This window comes from Miniopterus natalensis, chromosome 10 (assembly GCF_054644295.1).
Source record: "Miniopterus natalensis isolate mMinNat1 chromosome 10, mMinNat1.hap1, whole genome shotgun sequence".
Taxonomy (NCBI): Eukaryota; Metazoa; Chordata; class Mammalia; order Chiroptera; family Miniopteridae; genus Miniopterus; species Miniopterus natalensis.
In genome coordinates this window covers 51,742,371-51,759,485 of record NC_142090.1, presented here as the reverse complement: position 1 = coordinate 51,759,485, position 17,115 = coordinate 51,742,371, and the positions used below count along the sequence as shown (strand labels likewise).

Below are 17,115 nucleotides of genomic sequence, written 5' to 3'. Positions count from 1 at the left end.
AGTTTTCGTTTAGAGCTGTGTTACATCTGTACACATGTTAGTAAACTTCCATTTCTTTGTACTTCATTATAAAGTATCTGACTATTGAATTATACTTTTCTTAGCTTATCTTATACTTCTTAAATTGTACTTATAGTTGTATTTCAGTCTCATCAAATAGATGTGGCTGGGGAATAATAAAAATTAATAAAACAATTCTGAACATGTGTTTAAAATCGAATTTACATGTTTTTATCTACAATTATTAAAATAATAAATTTGTAAGCTGAAAATAACTTCCTTCAATGTACTTTAAGAATCTATTCATAATTAATTTTTATGCCTTACCTACCATCATTTGTTTCTTTGAAGTTTAGCATTTCCCACAAACCTAGATCAAGTCACTGAAAACAAATTCTTTAGAATAATCCTAATAAGATGAACTATATAACGTGGAGAGCTTAAAAAATAATGGCTTCCATATAGTTATTTCCCGACACTACTATTTTATGTATACTCAGAATAGTCTTGTCCAACTTATATACTCAACTAATATTCTTTGAGGATACATTTTAAAGTAATTGTATCCAGCTCAAAAAATATTTTCTAAAATTCCATTCTAGTGTTTGTAGATAAAACATTAATATCTCTGGTGACACTTTTGTTCCTAATTTTCTGTTACTAACACCTACAGATTTATGAGTTTTATCTACTGAGAATATAGTACATCATGTTTAAGTAGTATAATTATAGGCCAATATAATCCCCAAATTTAAAAACCTTTAATGAATTTCTTGTTTTTAATAAAGTACAAAGTATAAGGATGTATGTTTAAACTATAGCTAGGTAAATGTGATAGAATAATGTGTATTTTCTTGCTAAAAGTTATATTTTACATTTTTATAATTACATTTTCATTTTGATATCTAACATGCAAATGGAAAACTATAAATGTAGTTATCAAAATTGAAAATATATAGAATTATAAATTAGTTATAAAGTGAATAACCATATAACCACCACAAAGACCAAGAAAGGGAACATTGACTGCCCTCAAAACCCCCCATGTGCCCCTTTCAGATTGTAATACTCAACCTTCCCCACCCCCCAAAAAAACAAATATGTTGACTTGTGTAACAATTTCTGTGTTTTTCTTTATAGTTTTTTTCCTGAATAGACGCTATGTAGAAACAACCTATGCTTTGATTACATTTATATAAAGTTCAGAATTTATGCCTTTTTGCATTGATATTTATCTTCAAATACTCTTACTCATTGACTCATCATAACTGTATTTTGTTCTAGAGAAACTAGCAAAATGCCATTTTCATTTTATTCACTTCATATGATTTCACTAATCATAAAAAGGTAATATTGAGCTCTGGGTACCAATAAACCCAGATGATTTTATTTGAAAACTTATGCATAACAAGAATTTATGATCATAAAATGCTCTGGATGCAAGAGTAATAAAACCAAATTGACTAATACAAATACTAACTTATCTGCTTTTAAAAATATTTTATGTACAACATACATTAGAGACATAGAAAAAAATTTCTGAAAATTTTATTAGACTCAAAATTATATTAACTATAGAAATAAAACAAATCTGCAAATCCTTATTATTTTCTCTCAGATATACATATAAATATACACATACATATATATTTATTTAGCAGAAATTCAACTTACTTTGTGAATTGAGCAGAGTACGGACCTCTTTTTTTTTCTTTTTTTAAAAAATTTTCCTTAGTCACTTCATCTGTAGTAGGACTAATACCATTCACAGGGTAGTTATAAAGGTCAACACTTCTTTTTTGTTTGTTTGCTTCTTTTTTATGGGAAAATGGGTCAGCACTTCTTGACTAGTACAAAATGCCTCCACTCTGCACTAACGCCCACACCTTCTGCAATTCTCATGTAACTGCTGTATTGACTTATATTAAGCCCTTCTGAAAGAGCCACTGTTTCTCTTTATTCTGGGTCCTGAATGTCTCTTTTCCACCCGAATGCTCTTCCTCCTCTCTTCTCTTGGCTAACTCTGCACATCACTTAGGTCTCCATGCACATGCCCCCATCTTACCAGAAGCCTTCCCAGATGCTGCCACCGCCACCCCCCCCCCCCCCAGATTTGGGGCAAGTGTTCCAGCAACAGTAATGCATGCACTGTGGCACAGCTCTGAGCTCCTAGGCAGCAGGGACCCCCTCTCCCTTCCACCACGGTATGTACACAGGATCTAGCTCGGTGCTGGGAACAGCAGAAGAGCACACACATCGTTTTTAGGTGAAGGGAAGGATGAATGTCTATATTCACAAAAGATATGTTAACACAAGTGTTATCATTTCATAAGTATGACGGGTCAATTCATGAAGATAATTCCTTTTGAAATATTTGTAAGTAGGAAAGAGGAAGAATCCTTTTTCTGGGAGGCATATAGGTAACAGTTCTCTCAATGCAGAATCACCAAAGGCAGTGCTATCAGACACTAGCCTCTTGGGGAGACAAAGGTGCCACTACTTGACCTCAGTCCCGCTGGACTTGCTCCTGCTCTTCCTTATTTGGCAGAAGCAACACCTACCCTGAACCCCCACGAGCTGGATAACTCTCAACGTTCACCTGCAACAGTTAGGAAAAAGCCAACATCCAACTAGTTCACTCATGGGAGACAGATACCTCTTCTTTCTGCAGACACTTAATTACAGTGAGCATATTTATGGCAGGTTAATGTTTCTGATTGATAAGTGAATTCATGAAGCTGGGTGTAGACAGTCTCTGAAACCATAGGAGATTCTATGAGATGATCTGAGAGCAACATTTATGGTAATGAAGATGTTTAACATCCCTTCTACTGACATCATCATAAGTACAAATTAAAGGCCATTCTGTCTATCTGGTAAAACTGGTGAAAAATTTGGGAAACCTTACTACTCTTCTAGACTGGGCAACAGACGCACTATGAGATTATACCCACTTCTCCCTAGTACTGAGCGTGCAAAGAATACCAAAAGGCAAAACTGTGTTTTCTTAGTTTCTTTTTGGCCATGTGGGGAAAATGACTTCTTAAAATCATTGTTAAATAATACATGAAATTAGAAGATGTTTGAAATAAAATAATATCCACCAATTTGAATGAATTACCTAAAGTACTAAAAAAGTTGTTATATTTAATAGCTGTAGAATTTTCAATGCACATGGTTTAAATTTAGTAAAAAAGGTGAAAGATTTATACGCTCTGAAGAGAACCATTGTCACCCCAATAAATTTAACAAAGTGTTTAAAAAAATAAATAAATTTAGTAAAAGAAAATCTTTAAATGCAGATCAGGGGAGGGAGGGAGGAGAGGAAGAGGTGAGATGGAAGGAGAAACGGTGACTTGGTGGAAAGTGAGTGGGGCAGAGGAGAGAAGGCGAGAGGAAAGGAGAAAAGGAGAGTGTGAAACAGAACAGGACTCAAGAGGGTGAAAGAAGGGAACTACACTCTCGGTTGTTATTAATATAAATGAAATTGTTAGTGGCTTTCAAAGTTACTCTTAGTGTAAATTGTCTAAATGACTGATTATACTGACCATGTACTTTTATAATCCTGCAAACAATATTTTAGTTTTACTTTGTAGGATTCATGTAATGTTCCTGGACTTAGCTGGATTCTGTTGTTGTTTGGGGAGTTTTTATATCCACCAGATATTTGATTAGACTTGTTTTTTCCTGAAGAGAATGAAAATTAAAGGCTTATATTTAATACCTAGAATTCTAACAGTTTTACAGCTGGATTGACACATTAAAACCCCATGAGTATTCCAAGGAATCTTTCTACACCAAATGTACATCTCTTTGGTTCCATGTTCTATTTAATATTTTGCTTTAGTATTCCCACATACTTCTTGCTTTAAAATTTATTTGTACTGTTGACAGCATTACAGGTGTCCCTTGTTTTCCCCTCTTTGTCCCCTCCGCCCAGCCCCTGCCCCACGCCGGCCTTCACAGCACTATTGTCTGTGTCCGTGGGCTCTGCATAGGTGCTTATCTGTTCTTTGGTTAATCTCCTCCCACCCCCTCCGGTCCCCTTCCCTCTGAGATCCGTCAGTCTGTCCCATGCTTCTGTGTCTCTGGACTTATTTTGCTCATAATGAACTCAGGAACCAATAATATTATTTTATAGTGTAAGATGCTTCAATGCTGATCATTTCAGAAACTTTTATTATATTTTTGTTGATTGATGTGTTTTTTTGAAGTCTAATTCTGTGTATTGCACTTTAAGTGTCTTAACATTGATTTTTCACCTTTTCACATGTATGCCTTAGATTATACAGATGAATGGGAAGACTGCGCACTACATCTTTCCTCATGCGAGGATAAAAATAACGAGAGACTCTAAGGATCACACCGTTTCAGGTAAAGAAAATCAAATCATCTAGTCCTTTTAATTTTAATGTCAGTTTGAGATATGTATTTGGATCTCAGTTTGGATGAGTGATTAAATTTTAGAAAACACTTATTTTGGTTATAAAATGTGTTTTGGAAAATTTCAAAAAATCAGCATGCTATACATTTGAACATAAAAAAGAATAATGGCATGGTCATTAATATGACAAATTACTAAATGGTACATATTTAGATCATTCTTTTCATTAACTGCATTTCTAAAAATGTACATGGCATTATAATGCTCCATAGTTGTTGATCTACTGAGTAACATGGTAACTGGTTTTGAGACTATTAAACATTCTTACACAGGAAGTAAAAAGCTATCTTGGGTTCTTCTAAGGAATAAATTCCTCCATACCTTGTCTGTCTGAACATTATCAATTATGCTGAGTTTTTGTTTGTTTGACTATGTCCTTCTGTAAACCAAAGCTTATGATGTTTTTTAAATGGTTCATTTTGAAATGATTTTGGACTACAAGAAAATAGTAAACTCAGTTCTTTTTCCCACCCTTTCCCCGGTTTTCCTAAGGTTCACATCTATCCAACCACAATGAGATTATCACAGCCAAGAAGTTAATTTTGATATGATACTATTAAAACACCTACAGGCCTTATCTAAATTTTGAGTTTCTCCACTTACGCACTATATTTTTCTTTTTCTGGTCCAGGATTCAATCCAGATCTCACATGGCATTTAGTTGTCACATCACTTTAATCTCCTGATAGTTTCTCACTCTTCCTTTGTCTTTCCTGGGTTTGATATTTTGAAAGATGATAGAATTTTTATATTACAGATTTTAAAATTTGTTATTTAAATCTGAGACAAAATATAACTTTTGTTGAGATTAATTATTTTTTAAATATAAATACTAAAGTATCCTCACTCAAGTATATTATTTCTATTTCATTGACATTGTACATCAAGAGAAAATATTTATAAATATATAAGTTCTTACATATATATTATAGATATATTTATAGGTGATCTGTCAACATGGTTAATGTGCTGGAGAGGATTTTTTTGTAGAAATGATATAACAAAGAGCAAAAAGAGGTATTTTTTCAGTGTACTTGCTATTGCTCCTTGCAGATTCTAAACCATGGAGCTTGTGAATATGGAACAGGTTTTGCTTTGAGCAATTTTTCTCTCTTTATTTTCATAGAGAACAAATCGATTAGGAGTCTCATGTTTTTTCCCTTTTAAGATTGGGTAATTTGTCTTCTACTAGAGACAGATAATTCAGCCTTTTATAGTTTTATTGTGTGCATATTATATTTTAACTACTGATGAAAATTCCAGGGGTGAATCTTAAACTGTTTTTGTAGAAATAATTACTGGCTACAAACTATTTCAATCCCCTCCAGCTCAAAACAACATAATACTTTCTAGCAATGCCAAAATATACTTTTTACAACAGAAATCTTCAAACCATTTTTAGTAAAGCCTTAGCACTCTGTTACAATGAATCTATTTTTCTAGCTGTATTATTATATTTATACTATATTAATAATTTCCTCAACCTTATTATATTTTGCCACTCATTATTTTAATTTGCTTTCTTCTACTACAGTTAGGAAAAAGGTTTAAAATATAAGAATAACCAAAATAAGAACTATTGATTTCTTATAAGTATTGTAGTCTGAAAATGAAATTCAATTTTCTCAGTATATAGATTTTGCAAAATAAGAAAAGATTATTATTGAACAATAAAGTTAGTAACAGTGTAATATATTATCTCTCTGAATGCCCCATTTTCTTCTGGTATTCCTAAAATAATATTTTAAATATTTTCCAATATATTTACTCTGTATTCATTACTGCAGAGTAAATATATTTTTCAGGTGTCCTTATGTTGCATGATTTCAGATTTTTGAAAAAATGTGTATCCTTTTCAAATAAGGCTTCAGTGCTTTAAAGGGATTTAAACACTTGCCTATCCAAGGCTAGAGCCTGAAACGACAGTCTGACAAACAGTGTCTAGATGTTCTCAACTAGCGATGGGGAAACCCTGGCACAGAGCATTTATGCTTCTGGCTAATCTGTGCCATTTGCTGCTCAACCAAGCCTAGTTTGATTCACTAAATATTTAGTGATATTAAGGATTTACTGTTATATTTTGCTATGGTTACCATTTTATATTAACATTTTTAATAAAAATTAAGAGGATATTATTTAGAGTTGCTTGCTAAGATCTTTACAGATGAAACAATACCTTGTCTGGGATTTGCTTCAGAATTAGTGTGTGGCCCTACCCAGTTGCTCAGTGGTTAGAGCATCAGCCCCCAGACTGAAGGGTCCCGGGTTTGATTCCAGCCCAGGGCACGTACCTCGGTTGCAGGTTCAATCCCCGGCCCTGGTTGGGGTGTGTGCGGGAGGCAGCCATCCATGTGTCTCTCTCACATCAGTGTTCTCTCTCTCTCTCCCAGCCCCCTTTCGCTCTCTCTGAAACGCAAGAGAAAAAATATCCTTAGGTGAGGATTAAAAAAAACAAAAACAAAAAACAAAATGAGCTGTGTGGAAGATGATAAATAGGTAAAACAAAACTGGCTATGAGTTGATAATTGTTGGAGCTGGGAGATTAACCACACTGGGTTTTATTATTGTCTTGCCATTAATTTTATATGTTTAAAATTTCCCATAATAAAACAAATTTAATTTGTTTGTTTTTCATGTTTAGAGACAAAGAACAGTGCCCGGTAGCTTTGTCAATAGTGAAAAAGCTGCCTAAGCTTATAATTTAACTGCCTTTGTAAAACAAGGTAAGGACATAAGCAGGGAAGGAGTGAATAAAAGGTAGTGTAATTGTGCTACTAGACTTATCTGGGTGATCACTTAGGAAGGTACATAATGTCCAATCACTGGTTATACACCTGAAAGTAATGTAATATTCTGTGTCAACTGTAATGGAAAAATAAAAAAATTATTTAAAATAAAGTAAAATAGGTCCTGCTGGGTAGTTCAGTTGGTTAGAACATCATCCTTGTACACCAAGATTGCAGGTTCGATCTCTGGCCAGGGTACAAACAAGAAGCAACCAATGAAAGCATAAATTAGTGGAACAACAAACTGATGTTTCTCTCTCTCTCTCTCTCTCTCTCTGTCTCTCTCTCTCTCTCTCTGTCTCTCTCTGTCTCTCTCTCTCTCTGCTTCCTATCTCTCTCTAAAAGAAATCAATACAAATAAAATAAAAGAAAATGTAGTATAACTGCTCTTCCAAACAGAGAGGGAAATGGTAATTAGTAAATTTTAGTTTTGGTTATATAAATCCATTGAAAGTAGAAATACTGTGGATCTTTTGTAATATTTTAATAAACCATTCTAACTACATATAGCATTAAAATGTTTTATAAGAATTACATAAAACTAGCATACTTCACAAAAGAGGGAAAGAATGAATTTTTATTTATTGGAAGCAAAAATAATTTCAAAACAGGAGACAAGACTAGAAATTTTTTTTTATTGTTTTTCCTCTGTGGTTCTCAAAATATGAGCAAGGAACCCTCATTGTTCCCAAGATTGTCTCAGGGGGTCCACAGGGTCAAAACTAATTTCATAGTGATGCTAAGGCGGCATTTACCTTTTGCACACTTGTTTTCTTGTAAATGCAGAGTTTTTCAAAGGTTACATAACGTGTGACGACACAACACAGTATCTACAGAGTAGATACAAGAATTCAGCTGTCTTCTGTTTAGCTCAAGATTAAGCAGATTTGCCATAATGTAAAACAACACCACTCTTCTCATAAATGTTTTATTTTATTTTAGTTAATTTTCATCTGAGGATATTTTTTCCATTGATTTTTTTAGAGAGAGTGGGAGGAAGGGAGGGACAGAGAGAGAAAGAGTGAGACATTGGTGTGAGAGAGACCCATCAATTGGTTGCCTCCTGCACACGCCCCAGTTGGGGCCAGGGATCAAACCTGCAACCCAGGCACATGCCCTTGACCGGGAATTTCACCCATGACCCTTCCATGGAGAGGGCTGCCGCTCTAACCGCTGAGACCCTGACTAGGGTATAAATGTTTTATTTTTTAAATGTAGTAATTTTCTTTAAAATGGGATTTATTTTAACATGGAATGAGTTTATTATTATTTCTAATTCATTAAATATTTTAAATTCTTGGTTCTAACATAGTGCAGAATGTATACATAGCTGTACATCATATAAAGAAAAGCTCTTTGAGGTCCTCAGTACTATTAAAGAGTATAGAAACCAAAATGTTTGAGAACCACTACTCTAAGGATATTTATAAAGAAGTTTAAAAAACAAATAAGCTCTTTTTCTTCCTTAGGCAATGTAAAATTATTTTGTAACTGTTTTTATGACTCATATTGGATGCATTTAAAATGTTTTGTTCATTAATATTTCTTCATTGAACACCCATGGTGTGATTTACATTGTGCAGGTTGCTGGATTGATAGAATGCATACAGCAAACAGCCTCTTCTGAAACTTACCTCTAATTTAGTAGAAGAATTTGAAATATAAGTGATTATTAAAATAAAATTTTAGGAACAACTGAGAGAAAATGAGGAATTTTTAAAATGTTGTTGTTGTTTCCCGTACATATGTATGTGTACGTGTGTACCCACGTACAGATAGGCATCATTACTTCTGTTTTTGTGGTGCATGGCAGAGACAAAGACATGCATATGATTTTCTAGTAAATGGTCCATAATTTTTAGAAAACACATCCTTTAACTTTTAACTGTAAGCTTCAAAGAGATAGGTATAGGTGCTGATCAACAACTGTACAATGGTTTTGAAGTCATGATTCAACCAAGCACAAGGCAGCAAAATGGAGAGAAATAGGTAATGAGGTTTAGAATCAGAAAGACCTGAGTTGAGGTTCAGCTCTATCACTTACTTAAATTTTGAGGGTAAGTTTATTGTATAAGAGCAGTAAAACCAACTGTCTGTATCTCACATAATTGCAAATGAAGCTAGCACAAAATCTCGTACTTACTATACACACAACAAATGTTGTTTCCCCTTCTCTTAGAAATTACCAGAAAAAAACAGAGGAGGTATAGCTCAGTGGTAGAGCATTTGACAGCAGAAATTACCAGAAAAAAGAATAAAATGTAATGCTTAAGAAATGAGTCTCTTTTGTTTAGTACTCCATCTTTTTTTTTTTTTTTTTTAATATATCTTTATTGATTTCAGAGAAAGGAAAAGGCAGGGAGAGAGAGATAGAAACATCAATGATGAGAGAGTCATTGATCGAGCCCACAACCCGGGCATGTGCCCTGACCGGGAATCGAACCCTGATCGCCTGGACCCTAGGTCGACGCTCAACCGCTGAGCCACGCCCGGCCTGCAGTACTCCATCTTACGGCTGTAGAAACACAGCTGTTTGAAACAAGCCAAAAAAATCTGACTTTAAAAAAGATATTGCTTATGTATAGTTCCATAATAGACTGGCTACATCTGTAAGGCTAGAAAGATTAATTAGCATGTGAAGTATTAAAGAACTTTAAAGAGGGCTAGCTTCAAAAATAGCAATGTCTTCTATGGAAGTAGTGGTTCATTTTCTATTTCTCAGTTCACCCTCTAAGTGGGCTTTTAGGAACAGGAGACAAATGTAACAGATTTCATTGGATCTGAGCCAGCAGCGATACCAAATGTGGGTAGCTCTTTTTATTATTATTTTTACATCTTTAATGAGGTATAGTGTACATATCATAAATGTACACATTGTAAGTGCACAAATCAATGACTTTTAGTAAATTTATAAAGTTTTGCTGCCATTACCACAATCTAAAATACTATTTTAGAACATTTCAGTCATTACAAAGTTCTGTTGAGACTGCTAGCAGTAACAACTTCCAACACTCCTCTCCCAACCACAGGTGAGATTTACTTTCTGTCTCTGTAATTTTGCCTTTGCTGGGCAGTTCATATAAATTGAATTATGCAGTATGCAGTTTTGGTGCCTGGCTCCTTTCACTTACCAGCACTGTTAAGGTTTATCTATTTTGTAGCATGTACCAGTAGTTTGCTTTTTTTATTGCTAAGTAATAGTCCGCTGTTTCAATAAACCCTCATGTTCCACCTCGTAAAAATACTGAAAACACATTTACCCACCCTCTCTAACTGTTAAATCTTCTTTAAAATTTTTCAGATTATATGATTACAGAGAGGAGATTTACAATAAAGAATGATCTTTCTTCCACTAAAAATAAGTAGACATTTAATATATAGATTCAGCCTTATACTAGATATGAGGCAGATATAGGAAAAGCCTATGCAAGAACTCTGCTTATGAGAATTTGCAAGATAATTGCAATGGAATTAATACACATAAAACAATGATTACTAGAAACTGTATATTGAAAATTAAAGTATTGCAACAAACTTTGAGTAAGTACATGCATATATATGTACAATTTTTGTACAGTGTCTCTTCGTTTGCTCAAAGAATTTTATCAGAGTAGAGACAACATCTTTTTCCTTGTTTTCTCAGGAAGATTTTCATTTCTCTGTTTCCACTTAGAGATCTCAAAAGCAAACCTCCCATTTGACTCTCAGCTGCCAGTATCTAAATGCACATATCATTCTCAACTGTTTTTGTGTGTATAGTATACATAAAATGAGTGTGTGTGTGTGTGTGTGTGTGTGTGTAGATGGATGGAAGGATGGATGGATGGATGGATGGATGGATGGATGGATGGATGGATGGATGGATGGATGGATAGATGATGATGATAGATAAGTGATGATAGATTGATAGATAGATGATAGATGATGATAGATAGATAGATAGATAGATAGATAGATAGATAGATGATAGATAGATAGATAGATAGATAGATAGATAGATAGATAGATGATAAATTGATGATGATAGATATAGATAGATAGATGATAGATAGATAGATGATAGATGATTGATAGATGATAGATGATGATAGATAGATGATAGATGATAGATAGATATAGATAGATGATTGATAGGTGATAGATCCTCTGTAAAATACAGTAATGGTGAAAAGTATAAAGATGAAAATAAAAGCCATCATAATTTTACAATTTATAGATTCTTCTTTTCCTTCCTGTTTTCTTTATACCCATGTATACACACACTAAAAGTTGAAAGTATATTGTATTGTACTTTGCATACATATTTTTAATATAATATAAATTGCCTGGTAAAGTAATTTTCTTGTTACATCAAAAATTCTTTACAAACATATGTTTAATGACTAGTTTTTATTATATTGTATAGATATTTGCTTCAACCATTCCTTAATTGTTGGACATTATTTTGTCTTCTCCTTTTGATTATATGAACAATGCCACAATGAAAAAAATGCTGCCACAATGTTTAATAGTTCCTTACTATATATTCCCAAAAGTAAAATTACTGAGTAAAAAGGAAGGGGTATTTTCGATATTTCCTAGACATCAAATTTCTCATCAGATGAGTTCTACTAATTTGCATTCCCAGCGTAAGAATGTAGTTTTTCATTTGCTGTTTACTGTAGGAATTTAAAATGATACAAATTTAAGAAAAAAAAATATTTTTAACTTCCAAAGCCAAATTTTAAAAACAGCAATTTTTCCTTCAAAAGCCACATTTTAATATCAAGTTGATATATTATCATATATTTAGTACCAAGTTGATATGTTATCCTACATTTACTATCAAGTTGATATATTATCCTACATTTAATACCAAGTTGATATGTTATCCTGTATTTAATAGCTTAATTGCCTCCTATTCACTTGGACAGTGAGGGAGAGTCCCATCCAAGACTGTGGTGATGACCGAACACTGCACCGGACACTAGTCACATATATTCACAACCGGAGGGAGCAGAGCAGGCCACCCCACGCAGGGTCCTGTGCGGGTGCACTCAGGAACAAAGTAAACAATGAGGAATGTGAGAGGCAGTCTTGTTAGTAGAAAGGTTGGCTCCTGAAGGAAGATCTGATTGACTTGGTTGAACAATTCTGTGGACTGGCAGGAAACTGAAACCCTCTACTCACTGATCCCCTTGATAAAGAGAGTTGTTCAGCTAGGGGACCTTATCCATCATTTTGGGGAGACTTAAGGTGAGGCATTCAAGGCCCTCCTGATTTCACTGGTTAATGATATAGATAACACATAATATTTAGTCTTAATTTTAGGCTTAAGACCATAATTAGCACTGTCACTTCCTTTCAGTGACTTACCTACTTAATATGCAGGAGCACGGAGTATTGTTCCGGGGGGTTTATTGTTCTGTTTGTTTTGCTGTTCCACAGTGAACATAGGATGACAGTTTGGACCGGGTTATGGTGGATTAGGTAGACAGAGAGTCTCAGTTTGATTTCACAGGCAGATTGGGCATTATTGAAATCATGGAAAATAGAGCTTCCTTTGTGAAGCAGTATTTTTTTAAAATATTTTGTTTACTTCAAAATTGAATTCTGAAAGAAGCTTAACCATAATGAAAAAGGGACACTAGTTTAAAAAAAAAAAAAAAATTTGTCTTTGCTTGAGATAGCACTACTGTCCTCAAATGTGGTACATCACATAAAGAGAGACTGAGGCAAAGATGTGGTGAGCTACTCCGTACAGTTTAGTTAAAGACCCAATTAGCATCCCTCCCACATCATTTATGTGAACATTTCATGAGAAAACTTCTTTTTTCATACCAGACCAAGTCTTAGAATAGAAAGTTAAGACAATTATGTCATCTCTTCTGCTTCTTGTGGAAGACCAAGAGAAAGCGTGTCACCTTGAGAACATGTCTGTTCCGTTCTCATACTGGAAAATCTGGGAGCTGGACAGAACCTACAAACTGGGCCCGGACACCGAAATTACTCCCTCTCCACTAAGGATGGCTTTTTCTCTTTTCTTTCATTTTAACAGTGTAATTGTATATGATACAATTTTCATTCTAAGTCTCTCAAATTATTTGTAGAAATAAACTAAGTATAAATCTATAGGAATATAATGTGTCAGGTTGAATCTCTTCTAAAATCACAATTTCTTCCTGGTGAGTTTTAATGAAAACTTGTATTTATTTCCTCAGTAACAGAGAAAGTATTGTCAGGGCTAGTTCTACACTGACATCATAGCTTCTGCGGACATCTGTCAGGATAAATATTGCTAGCATGATTGTGTTCCTGCTAAGGAAGTGACATAGGCTTTGCTTCTATCTGAATAGGTTGGCACATTTTTCTGTGCACTCTTAATAAAGTAAAATTGAAGGAATGAATTGATTCTGTGAGGAGAAGATAAAGGCATTCAAGATGTTTCATTTATAGGAGAGGAAGATAATGGTAGTATTAATATGAAACTTAAAGTATAAATGTAAAATGTATATGAATTAACTGGGAAAATGAGCAATAAGAAATGAGAGTCAATTAAAGAGTAAGTGTTTATATTGATCTTCTAGAATATTTTCCTGACCATCATAGCACTGAGCTAAAATATATAGAGAAAAAATAAGAATGTGGAAGTCAAGACAAAAAAATGGGCTCTCATCTTTGCTTTTTTACATGCTGGACAACCTAGGCAAGTTTCTAACCTTCCTTAGTCTCAGCATTTCTGTCCAGAGATGGTACGGATAGTGCCTAACATGAAAAGTTGTAGAGAAAATTTTAAAATATCTATATGCAATTCATATTTGTAATACAAATACTAAAATACAAAAACGATTTAAAAATGTAAAACCAAAAATGTAACAGTTTCATCTTTTTAATGTTTGCTAAAGATATAAACGAAGCATAAAAATTTATTCCATAGAAAAATAGAAATTATATTGACAAAACAAGCATAATCTTTCTCAAATAATTAGTTACAGCTACAGATTCAGTTATACTGTATGATTTGTGGGCTGCCTAAGCCAGAAATGTTTTTCCTTCTCAGTCTTGACTGAGAGATGATGTCTCCCAACATTTTTTATATCTTGGTAGTTTCTCCTTTCAATGGTCTGATTTCAATCTATTCCACCTCTCTCCTCTTTACAACTGAGTGAGTAAAGGGAGGGCTGGATGTGCTCCTCCCAAACTCGTCTCTTTTGATTCTCAGCCAGGCACACTGGTGCTAAACAGACAAGAGACACATTGCCGAGTCCCTCGCTTGGACTGAGAGTGTGGGCTGCACTCTTAGTTTCCTATACCTTAGGTTTTGCCTTGAGCGACCAACCTTGCAAAGCCTCATTTTCCTCATGTAAAATACAGGGTATTTTGTTTGTTCGTTCTTTTTATTTTAAGATCCAACGAGTTAATGCAATTTTAAAGGCATTTTTAAGCATAGAGTACAATACAAATCTACCATTTTTAGCATCATTGTCATTGATGTATTAGTCCTACTTGGGGAAAAAGGCATCTCTATTTGTTTATGCATTACTCATTCAGTTATATGTTCGGTTCTGCTTTGATGCTATATACTTGCTACTTGCATTACACCAGAACCCCAGTATTGCACAACTGATACGCAGAGCTCTTCCTCTTGCTTTTGAAGGGCAAAAGGTTACCTTTCATGGCAATTTCCCTTTCATTCCTACCTTCTATCACCACTCAGTCATTGTGGTAACTACTCTAAACACAAATGTTCCACACTTTTTGCTATCAAGATAATGTGTGTGTGTGTGTGTGTGTGTGTGTGTGTGTGTGTGTGTGAATGTGTATGTGTGTGTATATAGTGTGTGTGTTCATGCACAAAAAACTGAGAATATAACTTTTACTTTTCTGTTTTTATTGATATGTAACAAATTTTTAATGGCTTAAAACAACACATATTTAGTGTCTCACAGTCTTCATGGGTCAAGAATCCAGGCATGGCTTAAGAGGGTCTCCTGGTCAGGATCTCACAAGGCTGCAATCTGTGTGTTGGCTGGGTTGTTTACTGTTCTGAAGCTTGGGAATCTTTTTCCAGACTTAACGTGGTTATTGGCAGAATTTAGTTGCCCCAAGTCGGGGACCGAGTTCCCTGTTTTCTTGCAGGCTGTTAGCTGGTAGTCACTCTCAGCATCTAGAGTCACTCTTCAACTCCTTGCCATGTGGCCCTCTCTCAAACCCTCTTTCAGATTGAGTTTACTTCTTCAAGACCAGCAGACACTCTCATTATAGTCTGTATAATATGTTATTATAATCATGGTTGTGACAATCACATCGCCTTTGTTAGAGATTATTGATTAGAAACAAGACATAGATTCTACCTGCCCTAGAATGGAGGGTGTTATACAGGAAGGGACGCATTGGGAATCGCAATAATGTTATGTCGGCCACAATCCCCTTTTATGTCCAGAAGTACTCAAGGAATACTTATTACTGAATTTAGAATTAGAACAGTATTTTTCTTCTTACTTCTCTTTTATATAAGTAAAACTGACTTTTATTTTAGAAAACACATTGTAGCTTTAATATAATATGAGTTTAAACTATTTCATTTCCAGTCACATTATAGGGTTACATAAGTATCTCCCCCAATACAACAATTTTCTTTAAAACATATAGTAAGTGGCCCCATATCCAGTCCTGGCCTGTCATTAATGAGCTCAATAGCTAAACAAGTCACTATTAAGGCCCTATCTATAAATTGACCCTATCTTCTAATTTTATAACATACACTTTTATATCAAAGAATCATTTTATTTTGGACCCTAAGTAAGACTTAATGGAGTAAATTGGTTTTATTTAGATATATTTGACGTAACACTACATTAGTTTTACAAAACAATTTGATATTTGTACATTTTGGGAAATGATCACCACAATAAGTCTAACGCCCATCACCAAAAAGAGTTACAAATTTTTTTGTATAATGAAAACTTTTAGGATCTACACTATTAGCAACTTTTAAATACACAATGTAGTATTATTAATATAGTCACCATGCTGTGTATTATATCCTATCCCCATGATTTATTAATTTTGTAGCTAGAAGTTTACACGTCTTAACCCCCTTACCCATATCCTCCAACCCCCACCCCACCCTTCCACCTCTGGAAATCACAAATCTTTTCTCTGTATCCATGACCATGCTTTTTGTTTGTTTTCTGGGGGTTTTATTAGATTCCTCATATAGTGAGAACAAACTGTATTTATCTTTCTCTGACTGACTTCTTTCACTTAGCAAAATGCCTTCAAAACTAATTCATGTTGTCACAAATGGCAAGATTTCCCTCTTTTTATGGCTGAATAATATTCCTTGGGTACATAGCCCACATTTTTTTCTCCATTCACCTGTCAGTGGACACTTAGGCTGCTCCATATCTTGGCTATTGTAAATAATGCTGCAGTGAACATGGGAGTGAATGTATCTTTTTGAATTAGTATTTTTATTTTCTTCAAATAAATACTCCGAAGTGGGATTGCTGGGTCATATGGTAATTCTATTTTTATTTTTTTGAGGAAATTCCATACTGTTTTCCATAATGGCTATACCAATTTACATTCCCATCAACAGTCCACAAGGGTTTCCTTTTTCCCTCATTCTCACCAACCTTTATTTCTTGTCTTTTTTTATAATAGCCATTCTAACAGGTATGAGGTGGTGTCTTAAAGTGGTTTGATTTGCATTTCCCTGGTGATTACTGATGTTGAGTATCTTTTTATGTACCTACTACTGGCCTATATATCTTCTTCAGAAAAATGTCTATTCAGATCCTCTGCACATTTTTAATGGGATTGTTTTTATGAGGTTTTTTTTTGCTACTTAGTTATATGAGTTTTTTATATATTTTAGATATTAACCCCTTATCAGGTATT

General features: G+C 34.2%; 1 protein-coding gene across 1 annotated transcript in view; it reads left to right on the top strand.

Annotated features, from left to right (window-relative positions):
- The window catches only part of PCLO (piccolo presynaptic cytomatrix protein), a 341,606-nt gene that overhangs the window by 211,245 nt on the left and 113,246 nt on the right, over positions 1-17,115 (top strand). Inside the window, exon 9 of the mRNA XM_087821122.1 lies at positions 4,284-4,374. Coding sequence (XP_087677248.1) covers positions 4,284-4,374 — 91 coding nt within the window. The remainder of the gene's footprint in view (positions 1-4,283; positions 4,375-17,115) is intronic.